At 40.3% G+C, this 13,130-nt stretch overlaps 1 protein-coding gene across 4 annotated transcripts in view; it reads left to right on the top strand.

Moving 5' to 3' along the window:
- Positions 1-13,130, top strand: part of SCAPER (S-phase cyclin A associated protein in the ER) — a 291,810-nt gene that overhangs the window by 69,357 nt on the left and 209,323 nt on the right. For all 4 annotated transcript variants that reach the window (XM_038767151.1, XM_038767150.1, XM_038767149.1 and 1 more), the window contains 2 exons: positions 2,174-2,329; positions 7,252-7,394. In XM_038767151.1, the coding sequence (XP_038623079.1) occupies positions 2,174-2,329; positions 7,252-7,394 (299 nt within the window). The remainder of the gene's footprint in view (positions 1-2,173; positions 2,330-7,251; positions 7,395-13,130) is intronic.

Raw genomic sequence — 13,130 nt, 5'->3', positions numbered from 1 at the left:
ATCCTTTCAGTGGATGTAAACATATCAATATTGTAATGCCTATTAAATACAGGCACTTTTTCTTGCAGTTGAAATGGAGTCTGCACTGTCTAATTGTCCTAACATATTTACCTTCATTATTTTTTCATTAAACCAGCGTGATTTCCATAATCATATTACCCAAATCACACTTTACTTAATCCCATCCAGACAGATGTTTCAACTGCTGGGTATGTTTACATGAGTGAGATTACTGCTTCTTGTGGTTCTTCAGATCTTAAATATCCAGGTCAATTGAGTCAGAAGCCTGTACCCGAAGTAAAGGCTGACGTAAAGTATCGTTGAAGACCCCAACTGCTGATGCTCTACTGGTTCTCTCAATTCCCACTGCTTGCTCTTCACTCGTCTGGCAAATCCATTCTGTAAATATATTCCAGGCAGTAAACAAAGCAGAAAATCCACCTGTTTCTTGGCCTCTTATTAATTCCCCTGATTTGTGACTGAGGTTTTTTTTTTTGGACCAGAATTATTTAGTTGTTGCAAACAGCTTGTATAAAGCAGTCATCCCTTTCGTGTTCCCTGGTGTCTGCTATTTTTAGTGGTAATATCTGCTTTGGTCTTTTGGCTTATTTTACGTGAACCCAAAAATCTCCTCTTGGTTTAAAATGCTTAGCATTTGCTATTAAACCTTTTTATTTTAAAGTAGTGTTTTATATCCTGAAGAGGGATCCACTTCCTAGTTAGCATTTCATCCTCACTCAACCTTCCTAATGTAGTTACCATGGATTAAAGAGAGATCTTGGAACTAGGTGTCAGAATTGGATTTTAATCCTGGCTCTGACACTTGCCCACTGTGTGACTTTGGGCAGGTTGGTTAACTTCTCTGTGCATCCGTTTCCTTATCTGTAAAATGAGGATTAAATACCAGTTCTCTCTCCCTGTTAGAACGTGAGCCCCTGTAAGCGACAACAAGGACTGTGTCTGATTTGATTATCTCGTATCTATCCCAGCGGTTGGTGTACAGCAAGCGCTAAATAAATACTATTATTGTTTTCTGATGCCACATCTTTGTGCACAATGTGGACAGAACTGTGGATCCCACATTGACCTTTGCGTCACAGATGCCCTCATTCGTGAATTTCACCTTCAGTGATGTCTTTGAGTGTGACGGAAAGTCATACTATAGCCATGATTATGGCCGGTTTCTCAGCCACAGTTAAGTATTCAAGAATCCGGAGCCTACTGAAATTCACAATTCATTTTTAGTAGTTATCTCCAAAACCAAAACGATTTTAATTCTTGGTACTATTGATGAAAATGACAAAGAAGTTTTCGTTCTAGGAGAAACTCAGTCTTGATAGAAATCTGTCGTCTTTGAACTGACCCTTAGAAAAGTATTTAGCTGTATCTGTACTTAGACCTATTGAAAAATAATCCAGGTTTATTCCATATACATAAACACAGAAGCACTACAGTATCCTAATATGCTAAAAGTTTTTTTATGTCATAGATTTAAGATATGCTCAAAGACTTATAGATAAGTCCAGGGATTCCCAACTGTTTTACCGTGCTCCTCTGTTTGACTCAACGTTTTTTGTGTGTAGTCAGTGTGGGAGTACACTGATGAATTCTCTGCTTAATCAAAGGTGCCACCATACCAAAATGGGGCTTTGAGGCTCTGAGGAGAAATTTGTAAGCCCTCATTTCCACTGACCTTTTGAAAGGGTGTTAGTTGATTAGGCCCAAGTAGTTAAAGCAAGTACTGAACTTGTCCGTAAAAACTACAGAATAAATATTGGGATTAAGTATACGTTTTAAAGGACAAGTCAGTGTTTTAAAACTCAATTAAAAATAATATTTGTGGTATTGAAATCCTTTGTTCCAAACACCATATCAAGCCCTGGGGTAGCTACAAGATAATCAGGTCAGACACAAAGCTGGTCCCACTTGGGGCTCAAAGTTAAAACCTGTCCAGGTTGAGATGAGTTGGAGAGCTAAAATAAGCTATTGCAATTCAAATCAAGAGTGTTAAAGATGGAAATTTTCCGAAGTCATCCAGTTTGTTTCCCCGACCCACTGGCAAACTTCTCTTTGCAGGATGTTTGCTGTCGTTTTAAATTTTCCCATTTCTTCATTCTTCCAAAGTTAAGGATAGTCTAGGTGGATTTTTCACCCATTTTTTTTTATTTTTTAGGTAAATGAAATTGCCTTTATAAATACTTTGGAAGCTCAGAATAAACGCCATGATGTGTTGTCCAAACTGAAAGAATATGAACAAAGACTGAACGAATTACAGGAAGAGCGTCAGAGAAGGCAGGAGGAAAAACAAGCCCGTGATGAAGCTGTACAGGTATATCTTAGTATTGTAAGGACAGGATAATTGCATAAAATGCAACAGGTTCAAATTTTATCAGAGGATGATCATTTAGGATCTGTAAATTAGTGACTGAACTAAGAATTCAATTCAAGGCTCTTAGCATTCAATCTCTCTAATTCTGTAATCAGGTTCCAGTAATATTGCCTCCTTTTGAGATTTTTAAAAAATATCTGCATTAATTTAAAAGCAACAGATTTGATAAATTGAATATATTGAAATTTCATGTTTGTTATGTTCAAGGCTATGACTGAACTAGTTTCTGGAAACTTAATTCATTAAAACCATGATGGTAAAGAATTTTATAGTGGATTGTAATTGTCCTGGGTGCTTGGAGTATTCAGATGAACCCCTACCATGTGTTTCTTCATGTGGTTTTTAGTGACCTAGGGATATCTACTGCATTGTACTGTGCTGTGTGCTTAGGAAGGTGTCAGTGAGATTAACCATAGAACCAAAGGAATACCATAGTCTTTCTTATCTTTGGGGTGAGATTTTAGTAGAATTTTTTTTGGTGGCCGTAGGGGAAGTATATAGTGAGGACTTCATTATGTTGAGAGTATACTAAAGCACTATTATATCGCCATGTGATTGTATCTGCATATAGTAGTTGAAGCATTTTTTCTTTATGTTGTAAACCCTCATTAAGTCAGAGTTTTAGTCTTCCAAATGCTAAAGTGCCCTAACTGAATTATTTGTCACTTGGGTTTATTTTCTATCATCAGAGGTTTAATGGACTAAAACACAAAACTTGATAATATTACCTTGTTTCTGAACAATTTGATCTAATGAAAAGAGCATGGGGAATCAGTAGGCTTGGGTTCTAGTCCCAGTCTTGCTATAGTCCGGCTGTGTGATCTTGGCAAGGTATTTAACCTCTCTGAACCTCAGTTTCATCCGTAAAATAGGGGTAAATCAATCAATCAATCAATCGTATTTATTGAGCGCTCACTGTGTGCAGAGCACTGTACTAAGCGCTTGGGAAGTACAAGTTGGCAACACATAGAGATGGTCCCTACCCAACAGTGGGCTCACAGTCTAGAAGGGGGAGAAACAGTCTAGAAGGGGGTAAAATAACTACTTGCCTTTCCATACTGTATTGGATTGTTGTGAACAAAAAAATGGATAATTGATGTGGAGTTTGGAAAGATAAAGGTGAAATACAAGATATTATAACTTAAACCCACAAAAATGATACAAGATCTGATGTTAGAGAAATTTCATACACATGCAGAGATATAGCTCTATATAAAGCTATTAATAGTAGTCTCAGTTGTATTCACCCAGGGAAAAAGTTCTGATTGGGAAGTTCAACATTTGTGTTGATGGGGATAGCTGCTATATGGGGAAATATTGTGAATTTGGAAAGCAAAGTGTAGTGGTAAGCTCAATTTGGGCAGGGAATATGTCTACCAACTTATGTATTGTACTCTCCCAAGCACTCAGTACAGTGCTCTGCACACAGTAGGTGCTCAATAAATGCTGTTGATTGATTGATTCCTGCTCAAAGACTTATGTGTTAAGATATTAAATATGGTCAGATCTCTGACAATTTGTGTGTGGCTCTGGAGCCCAAGGCAGGACCGCCCTGCAACAGTAGTGGACAATGGGGAAGGATTCCCTGGGAAGACTAGGGTTCTTACAGAATGGTTGAAACAGGTGAGCTAGTCATAGAGGTAGGGAAGGCCAACAGACTCTTAGATTAACTGGAAAGTTCAGCACCTAACTTTACTGAGACCATAGAATCTGGAGTACCTACTTCCACTGCAGCTGTTGTGAGGGAAACCTATAGTATTGTAGAAGAAACTTCTTTCACTGAAACAGATCGGGAGCAGACCAGCGTGGCCTCTTCCATTAAGGAGGTGCATCGAAGAAAATATCCGGGTGATTGAAATCATTTCTTACAAAAGTCAAAACAGTATGAACAAAAAATGTGATTTAGAAATATTAAAGTTTCAACACCTGAAATTCATGGGATTTAGCTTTGGGTTTTTAAAATGTATACACCCCAAGAAACATAGTGAAAATACAGGTTTTTTGGTATTGCCAACCCTAGTCCCAAGCACTTTTAGGGACTACGCAGCCAGGTGTGTGCTCAGGCATTTACCTATAATGCTATTAATAAAAGTAATACAGTCCTAAGTTTACTGAACATATTTCCCAAGAATTCGACATACGTCCACATACATTATCACGTTTTGTCACTGCAACATCCTTCTGAGAGATAGAGGGAGGTACTGTGTTTCCTGTTAGGAAAACACTATTGAAAACACTGTTTCGTATTGAAATGCCAAACTTTAACCTCAGATCCACAGTGCCCATCCACCCTTCCTTGGAATAAGTCACTATCACTATCCTTTACATGACTGTTTACTTGGTTGGATCATCATTTCTGATTTTGTTAAACCCTGTGTTTTGTTCTATTACGGGTGGGTCATATGATACTACAGTGGTTCAGAGACCACTGAACCACAGTGGTTCAGAGACCACCAGAGTTGCTGAAACCTAGACTCTCAGATTGAGTGTGTGTGAGAGATGGAGGTTATTCAGGAGACTTAACAGTTTCTCTTCAGAATCTATCCACTGCTAGTTAGAATTCTGCATGTTCTCTGAAAGGCAACACTTAGGGTGTTGTATAGGATGAGAATGCACCAAATTTCACAGTCCATATATTCAGTGTATACGTATACATGTATTCAGTGTATTTTTCTTTGGGTGATTACAGGCCCCAAATCTTTTTTTGAAAAGGAAATTAAATTTAAGCAATCCAAGTGCCTCTATTAATGCTATGTTATTGTGGAAATTGTAGAAACACGAGAGTCAGGAAATGCAAAGGTATCATTTTCTCAACATGATTTAGCTATCCTAAAAACAAATATTAAAGCATTAATTTGTACTCTGTACCATCTTTAAAGAGTGCTTTTTGTTTCTAAGGTCTACTATAACCTAGAATTTTTCACTAACTTATGCAAAACAAAAAGAGCCAATCAAATGAGGGAATAAAAATAATATTTCTTGTGCTTTTTTTGTTGGCATTTGTTAAATGTTTATTATGGGCCAAGCACTGTCCTAAGTGCTGGGGTAGATACAAGGTAATTAGGCTTGAAACAGTCACTGTCCCACATAACGCTCGTTTTGCAGACGAGGGAACCGAGGCCCAGAGAAATGACTTGCCCAAGGTCATACAGCAGACATATGGTGGAACTGAGATTAGATCCCTGGTCCTCTGGCTCCCAGCCCCATCCATGCCTTTTCCAGTAGACCATGCTTCTGTTTTAAGTGGAAAAAAGTTTACTTATCAGGTTTTTTTCTCCATTTTTTTATGGCATTTAAGGGCTTACCCTGTGCCAGGCAGTCTTTTAAGCACTGAGGTAGATACAGGGTGATCAGATTGGGCCCAGTCAATGCCCCACATGGGGCTCACAGTCTTAATCCCTGTTTAATAATAATTATGGTATTTGTTAAGCATTTACAATATGCCAAGCACTGTTCTAAGCGCTGGCACTGTTCTAAGCACTGGCACTGTTCTAAGAGCTGACAGATGAGGTAACTGAGGCCCAGAGAAGTGAAGTGACTTACCCAAGGTCATCCAGCAGACAAGTGGTGAAGCTGGGATTAGAATCCAGGTCATCTGACTCCCTGTCCTGTGTGCTTTCCATTAGACCACACTGCTCTTTTAAGTGAAAAAAAGCGCTTGGAGAATACATTATGACAGAGTTGGTAGACACATTCCCTTCCCACAACGAGCTTACAGTCTGCAGGGGCAGACAGACAATATCAGTAAATAAATTATAGATGAGGACATGAATGCCGTGGGGCTGAGAGTGCCGTGAATACCCAAGTTTCCAAAGGGTACAAATCCAAGGGCATAGACGACACAGAAAGAAGAGGGAGTCGGGGAAAGAGGGTTTCACTGGGGGAGTCTTCTTGGAGGAGTTGTAACCTTAATTAGGGAACATAGTGGCACTTAGCTACCATTACTATTATAATTATTTTTATTATTTGTCATCAAATTATTTTTATTATTTGTCATCAAATTATATGCAAAATCTGCTTGACAAAGAATAGGATTTTGAAGTTTATTTTGATGCCATTTTTCTCTCTAGACTCATTAAAGCTCTTGAAACTCTCTCACTAATGTATAGTTAAGAAAGACTGTCTTTGTGCCTGGGTTAAGTGGGTCCGGGTTCAGCTGCACTGTGTGTGCATTTCCCAGGGTAGAGAAGGAGAGCCAGTGAGAAGATTCTGCCATAGTGCTTTCAGTTCCGGGATTGCCCATCCAACTGTTCTGTAACTTTAATTTCTAGGAAGTACCAAAAAGCAGCAACCTGAAAAAGCATTTTGGACTGCAAACTACTTGGGAAACTGGATGAAGTAATAGCAGGGTGTTTTTCTCTCAGGGAGTGAGGGTTGGGAGTACTAAGAGGGTGAAGAGCTTTTGCTCTTTAAGCCGATAGGTAACTAGCTCTGCATTTCAAGTAGTCATTAAAACTCCTTCAAATATGTAATTATGTTCTGATCATAGGGATGATATCTTTGAAAAGGTGTACTTTAGCCTTAATATTTGTGCCTTTTGCAAGGGTCTGCTGATCCCCCATTTTGAATTTCCCTGGCACTCAGTGGTCACCAGCAGAAGCATCTTTATGGAACACAAAACATTACAACAGGTCACTATGGCTCTATCTATACCAGAGCCGATATTGAAAATAAAATCGATTGGCTCGTTGGCCATCGTAACCTCTGAAGACCAGGACATCCACAGACGGTTTACTTTTGTAGGTAACGCTGGGGTGTTCCTGTAAGTGACCACAGTCTCAGACTGTCACAACAGTCATTTTTCTGCTTGCTGTCTGTTCATTTCAAGTGGGTTTTACAATAATGACTATGCAAACAATTAGGAACGCAAGAGAGCTCTGGAAGCAGAACGCCAAGCCCGGGTGGAAGAATTACTGATGAAGCGGAAGGAGCAAGAAGCCCGCATTGAACAACAGCGACAGGAGAAAGAGAAAGCCCGAGAGGATGCGGCCCGGGAAAGAGCCAGGTAGCTCTGCTTGTTGTTATCTTGGTCTAGATGATCATCAGTTTAGCACTGATAAAGAGAATGGGCCTTAGAAACCACTTTTAATTGAGTTCATCAGTTGCTCTGGTATTGGTTAAGCGATTACTATGTGCCAGGCACTGTACTTAGTGTTGGGAATCCATCAATCAGTAGTATTTATTGAGTGCTTACTGTGTACAAAGAACTATACTAAGGGCATAGGAGAAGACAGTACAACTGAGTTAATAGGCACGTTCCATGTTCATAAGAAGTTTACAGTCCAGAGGGGAAGACAAAAATTAAAAAAAAATACAGATCTGTCCTAGTGGAAAGAGTTGGGGTCTGCAAGTCAGAGGACTTGGGTTCCAGTCCTGGCTCTGCCACTTGTCTGCTGTGTGACCTTGGGTAAGTCACTTCTCTGGGCCTCAGTTTCCGTAACTGTTAAAAGGGATTTCAGTGCCTCATCTTCCTCCCCCATGGTCTGTGAGTGCCATGTGGGACAGGGACTGTTTCCAATCTGATTAACTTCTGTGTACCCCAGGGCTTAATACAGTGCTTGGCCATAGTGCGTAACAAATACAACAGTAATTATTACCATATGTACATAAGTCATTGTGGGCAGGGAATGTGTCTGTTTATTGTTGTATCTTACTCTCTCCAGCCTTTAGTACAGTGCTCTGCACACAGTAAGTGCTCAATAAATACGCTTGAATGAATGATAAAGGGCTGAGAGTAAGGCGAATATCAAGTGCTTAAAGGTTACAGAGCAAAGTGCATAGGTTACACAGAAGAGCTAGGAAATAGGGGAAATGAGGATTTAGTTGGGGAAGCCTTCTTGGAGAAGCCGTGATTTTTAGGATGGCTTTGAAGATGGGAAGAGTGGTGGTCTATCGTATATGAAACAGGGAGAGTTGTAGACCGGAGGGAGGACATGGATAAGGTCTTCAGTAGCGAGGTAGATGAGATCAAGGTACAGTGAGTAGGCTGGCCTTAAAGGAGGAAACTATGCAAGGCTGGGTGATAGTAGGAAATCAGCGAGGTAAGGTCGGAGGGGGTGAGCTGATTGAGTGCTTTAAAGCTGATGGTAAGGAGTTTCAGTTTGATGTGGAGGTGGATGAGGAATCACTGGAGGGTTTTGAGTAGTGGGGAGACATGGAGTGAATGTTTTTTGAGAAAAATGATCCGGGGATCAGAGTGAAATAAGGACTGGATTGGGGGGAGACAGGAGACAGAAAGGACAATGAGGAGGCTGATGCAGTAGTCACGGAGGAATATGATATGATAGGGAAGCAGCATTGCTTAGTGGAAAGAGCACAGGGTTGGGAGTCAGATGTGATGAGTTCTAATTCTGGCTCCTCCACTTAGCTTTGTGACTTTGGGCAAGTCACTTCACTTCTCTGTGCCTCAGTTCCCTCATCTGTAAAATGGGGATGAAGACTGTGAGCCCCACGTGGGTCAACCTGATAACCTTGTATATAACCCAGCGCTTAGAAGAGTGCTTGGCACATAGTAAGTGCATAACAGATACCATCATTATTAAAATTATTATATGTGTACTTCACAATGGGGCCGGATAATTTTAATGGCTCATTACAATAGAAAGGTTCTACAGAATCATTCGAAGCACCAAAAGGCACAATCTTATATGGGCTCTTGGGTGTCTATTAACGAAATAATAGTTTTCTCTATGAAATCTATTTGAATGTTCACATGCACTCTGGTTCATTTGGAAATGCAGTTTTAACTAATGAAAATGCTTAATGTTTGCAAAATTCTTCTTAAATTAAGCTGACCCAGACCGACCTGGAGGATCTATACTTGAACTATTATTTTGCAGCCATGTAAATTATCTGACTCTGTTTAGTTTGGCACAGGATTCAAGAACACATCACCACTTTTGACTAACTCCCGAGAGGAGGAAGGAACACAGTAAAGAGAAAGTCAAGTTATTTAGAATGAGTATTCTAAAGGTTTTTCTGTTTCAACTCATTTCTGTGGACTGTATGGCATCTCAGTGACATCTTTTGACTTTGTGTTTCCTGCACTTCATATCATTTTCTAGTTTTCTCAGGAAATTTTTTTTGTGCTAGAGGTTTTGGGAAACATTTTAGAAGCACATCAGTTTTCAGATGAAATGTATTTCTTCAGTGACCTGATGTGGGATTCAGTTGATTAATAATGTGCACAGTTAACTTCTTGTGACATTTTATGTCCCAAAATAATAACAGATGTAAATCCACATACCCCAAAGAGAAGCGTAATAAAGATCCTTTTTGAAAACTCAGTTCTTGAAAGATTCCAAAATCTCCTTATGGCTTCCACTTGTGAGCGCTTGAGTCATTTGATTACAAAGATTTAAAACGTTTGGGATCTTTTAGTCTTTTTGGAATATCTGCTGATCCTTTCTCTGTAGTCTACCCCAGTTGTGCATCTGGTGGTGATTAAATCTTCTTATGAAAGGAATAGTGTATGTAATACTGCCTGTTGAGAAGTCCTCTACCCTCATGCTACATTAACTTGATTCCATATAAAGTTTTAGATGCTGTTTCTGAACAAATTATAGTCCAGAGAATTAAAATCCTCAATAAAGTAAACCCTGTTACATTCTTGTTAATAGTTATCCTGCCATATTTTAGAGAGTTTAAAGACCTAGCAGTGGTTTTTTTTTTGTTTCAATTATTCCAAGTAAGATATCAGAAAAAATATTAATATTCTATGTTAACCAGGTTTCTTTAAATGCCCTAACTTTTATGAGGCATCTCAAATATTGATCCAAGGCCTAGAGGAAAAGTTGTTTGACCAAGGTTTAAATGATCACTAATGTGACCTTTTCTTAAAGGAAATCCTCATGTTATCCAAAAGTGTGTTTTGCTTAGTTTCCCCACCATGAAGGTGTGGATGAGAGGGAGTGTTTGCGTTTATGCGGAGGGGCTGCCGTGTTGGCATAAATTATGGCCCAGGAGATTCCATAAAGCCAAGCTCAAATTGTTCCTGAAACATATACTGTTTCTTAAACATCTCAGGGGAGATATACTACATATACTTACTACTTCTCATCAGTCGTATTTTCCACATGATATTTGAAATAACTTGAATAATATAGTGATTGTGCTGTTTTCTTTTTTTTTTTTCCCAACATTTGCTATTTGATTTGTTCCCCAGCAGTATTTCTGCGATTTGAGGTTTTGGGACTCCTATTAGCTATAGATTTCACTTGAAGGGAGAAAAGGATTGAAAGTAAATCCGAGTAGCTCTAGCACTTCTAATTCTATTTTCGTAGTTCTCCCTATTCATTGTGGCAAATGCAAACCAGATTGTCGGAGAGCTTTGACCCTGCCTCTTCTGATGCTTAAGCTATAAATCGTACACCAGATAGACAAAAGGACCTTACCTGTAAGGACCGAGAGAGCCATGTGATGCTACACAGTTAGAGGGGTAAGGATCAGTACTCTGAAGCTGAGGTGGTGGAGCCAGGCATGTTAAACTCATTACTGTGGATGAGCTGCATATGTGGTTATGGTCTTCATAGTCGCCTGTAGTTTTTTGAAAGCTGCAAATGAATCAATTTTATGGCTAATTAGTAGCACCGTAATGCACTGTTATTAAACCGAGTAAATGTAGTTTAAATTTGTGAATAGCTCTTTGTGATTTTCTTGAAGATATAGAAGGCGTGTGGTCTAGTGGATAGAGCATGAGCCTTGGGAGTCGGAAGGACCTGGGTTCAAATCCTAGATCTGCCATGTGTATGCTGTGTGGCCTTGGGCAAGTCACTTCACTTTTCTGTGCCTCAGTTCTCTTCTCTGCAAATAGGGGATGCTCCCTCCTATTTAAACTATGAGCCCCTTTTCGGGCCTGACTATCTTGTATCTATCCCAGAACTTAGTACAATACTTGGCTCATATCAATCAATCATATTTCTTGAGCACTTACTGTGTGCAGGGCACTGTAGTAAGCGCTTGGGAGAGTACAGTACAACAGAATTAGCAGACACTTTCGCTGCCCACAATGAACTTACAGTCTAAAGGGGTAGTAAGTTTAGTAAGTGCTTAACAAATATCACAGTTATTATTATTATTGTAATGTTTGTGGACGGAGGCAAGACAGTCAATCAGCTTTCTCCTCCTTACTCCTTTTCCTCTTCTTACTCTCCTTCTGCAAACCTTAGCCTGCAAACTTCACTCTTCTAATACCAACCTACTCACTCTCTCTCACTTCCACTTCATTTACCATCTCCCCCTTTCTCACTCCTTCCCAACTCCCTGGAGCTCCCTGCCCCCCGTATATCCAAAAGACCAACATCCTCCTCATCTTCAAAGCCCTGCTGAAATCCTAGCTCCTCCAGAAAGCCTTCCCTGACTAGGCTGTCATTCTGCCACCCTAGTTTCCCTCCCTACCACCTGATGCAGGCACTTAGCTACTCTCTCCATCCCCTCCACAATACTTATATATATTTCCTTTTGCTCTTCCCCTACCTGTAATGCATTTCAATGTTAGCTGCCTGAGGGCAGGGTTCATGTCTCCCAGTTGTACTCTCTCCAGCACGTACTACAGTGCTCTGCACAAAGTTAGCCGGCCAAAAATTACCACTGATTAACTGATCGATCGATCGACTCATTGGCACTTCCATGAGGGTGGGAGCAGTTGTGCAAGTATAGAGGGAAGAAGGCAACGGGATAGGGAGGCACTCAGACAGAGAAAAGTGAGATAAGCTTAGACAGAGCCACAAGGGGCCAATGCCAGGCACCATACTCATCTCATCTCTTTCCTCACCGACTTCCACACCCGCCTCACTCAGGTGATGCCTTACTGGAATAGATGGCAGCAGCAGCAGCAGCAGTAAACCTGAAAAAAAAAATCAGAACTTCCAGGCTCTGTACTAGAACAACCAGCGCCACTGTCGCTGTTCCTAGCACGTGGGAACTGTACACAGAGTGTCCCAAGCACTCCAGAGTCCCCTGAAAACGAGTGGCAGCAGATGGGACCCTTCAGCTTGAAGGGGGACCTGACCCTGAGCTGCCCAAAGTGACGAAGAAGCGTGCCCTAGTGAAAAGACCCCGGGCCCGGGGTTCAGAGGACCCCGGTCCTAATCTCGGCTCTCTCACTTGTCTGCTGTGTGACCCGACACAAGTCACTTCACTTCTCTGGGCCTCATTTATTTGTAAAAAGGGGGTTCAGTACCTGTTCTTCCTCCTACTTAACCTGAAAGCCCCATGTGGGACAGGAATTATGTCATATCTGTGTATGCTGTATTCATCCCTGTGCTTGATACAGCAAATGGCACATAGTAAGTGCTTTCACAAGTACCATTTAAAAAACAAAAGGATGGGGCATATACAGTTCCTTTCTCTTTCTGTTATCTGAGTGCATCTAGCTGCCATGATGGACACACATAATAATAATAATAATAATGTTGGCATTTATTAAGCGCTTTCTATGTGCAAAGTGCTGTTCTAAGCGCTGAAGCACTTTTCTAACATGAAGTCTCAAGGGGTTGATCTAGCCCACGGGCAGTGGGTTTGCCATGCCTGAATTTCCGCGTTTGTCTAGGTTAACTGTAGGAGTGACATATCCTTCAAAACGATAAATTTATTATTTTAAAAATGGCCATCAGTGAATTTTTATTAAAGTCTCCTGGAGTATTGCAGATTATAGAACTGAAGCTTTTAGAGTAGTATTTATTTATTTATTTTTTTGGTTTGGTTTGTTTTCCTTTAAACTTTTCAGATGCACTGTTTAATT

This window comes from Tachyglossus aculeatus, chromosome 26 (assembly GCF_015852505.1).
Source record: "Tachyglossus aculeatus isolate mTacAcu1 chromosome 26, mTacAcu1.pri, whole genome shotgun sequence".
Lineage (NCBI taxonomy): Eukaryota > Metazoa > Chordata > Mammalia > Monotremata > Tachyglossidae > Tachyglossus > Tachyglossus aculeatus.
This window is presented reverse-complemented; position numbering and strand designations above follow the sequence as displayed.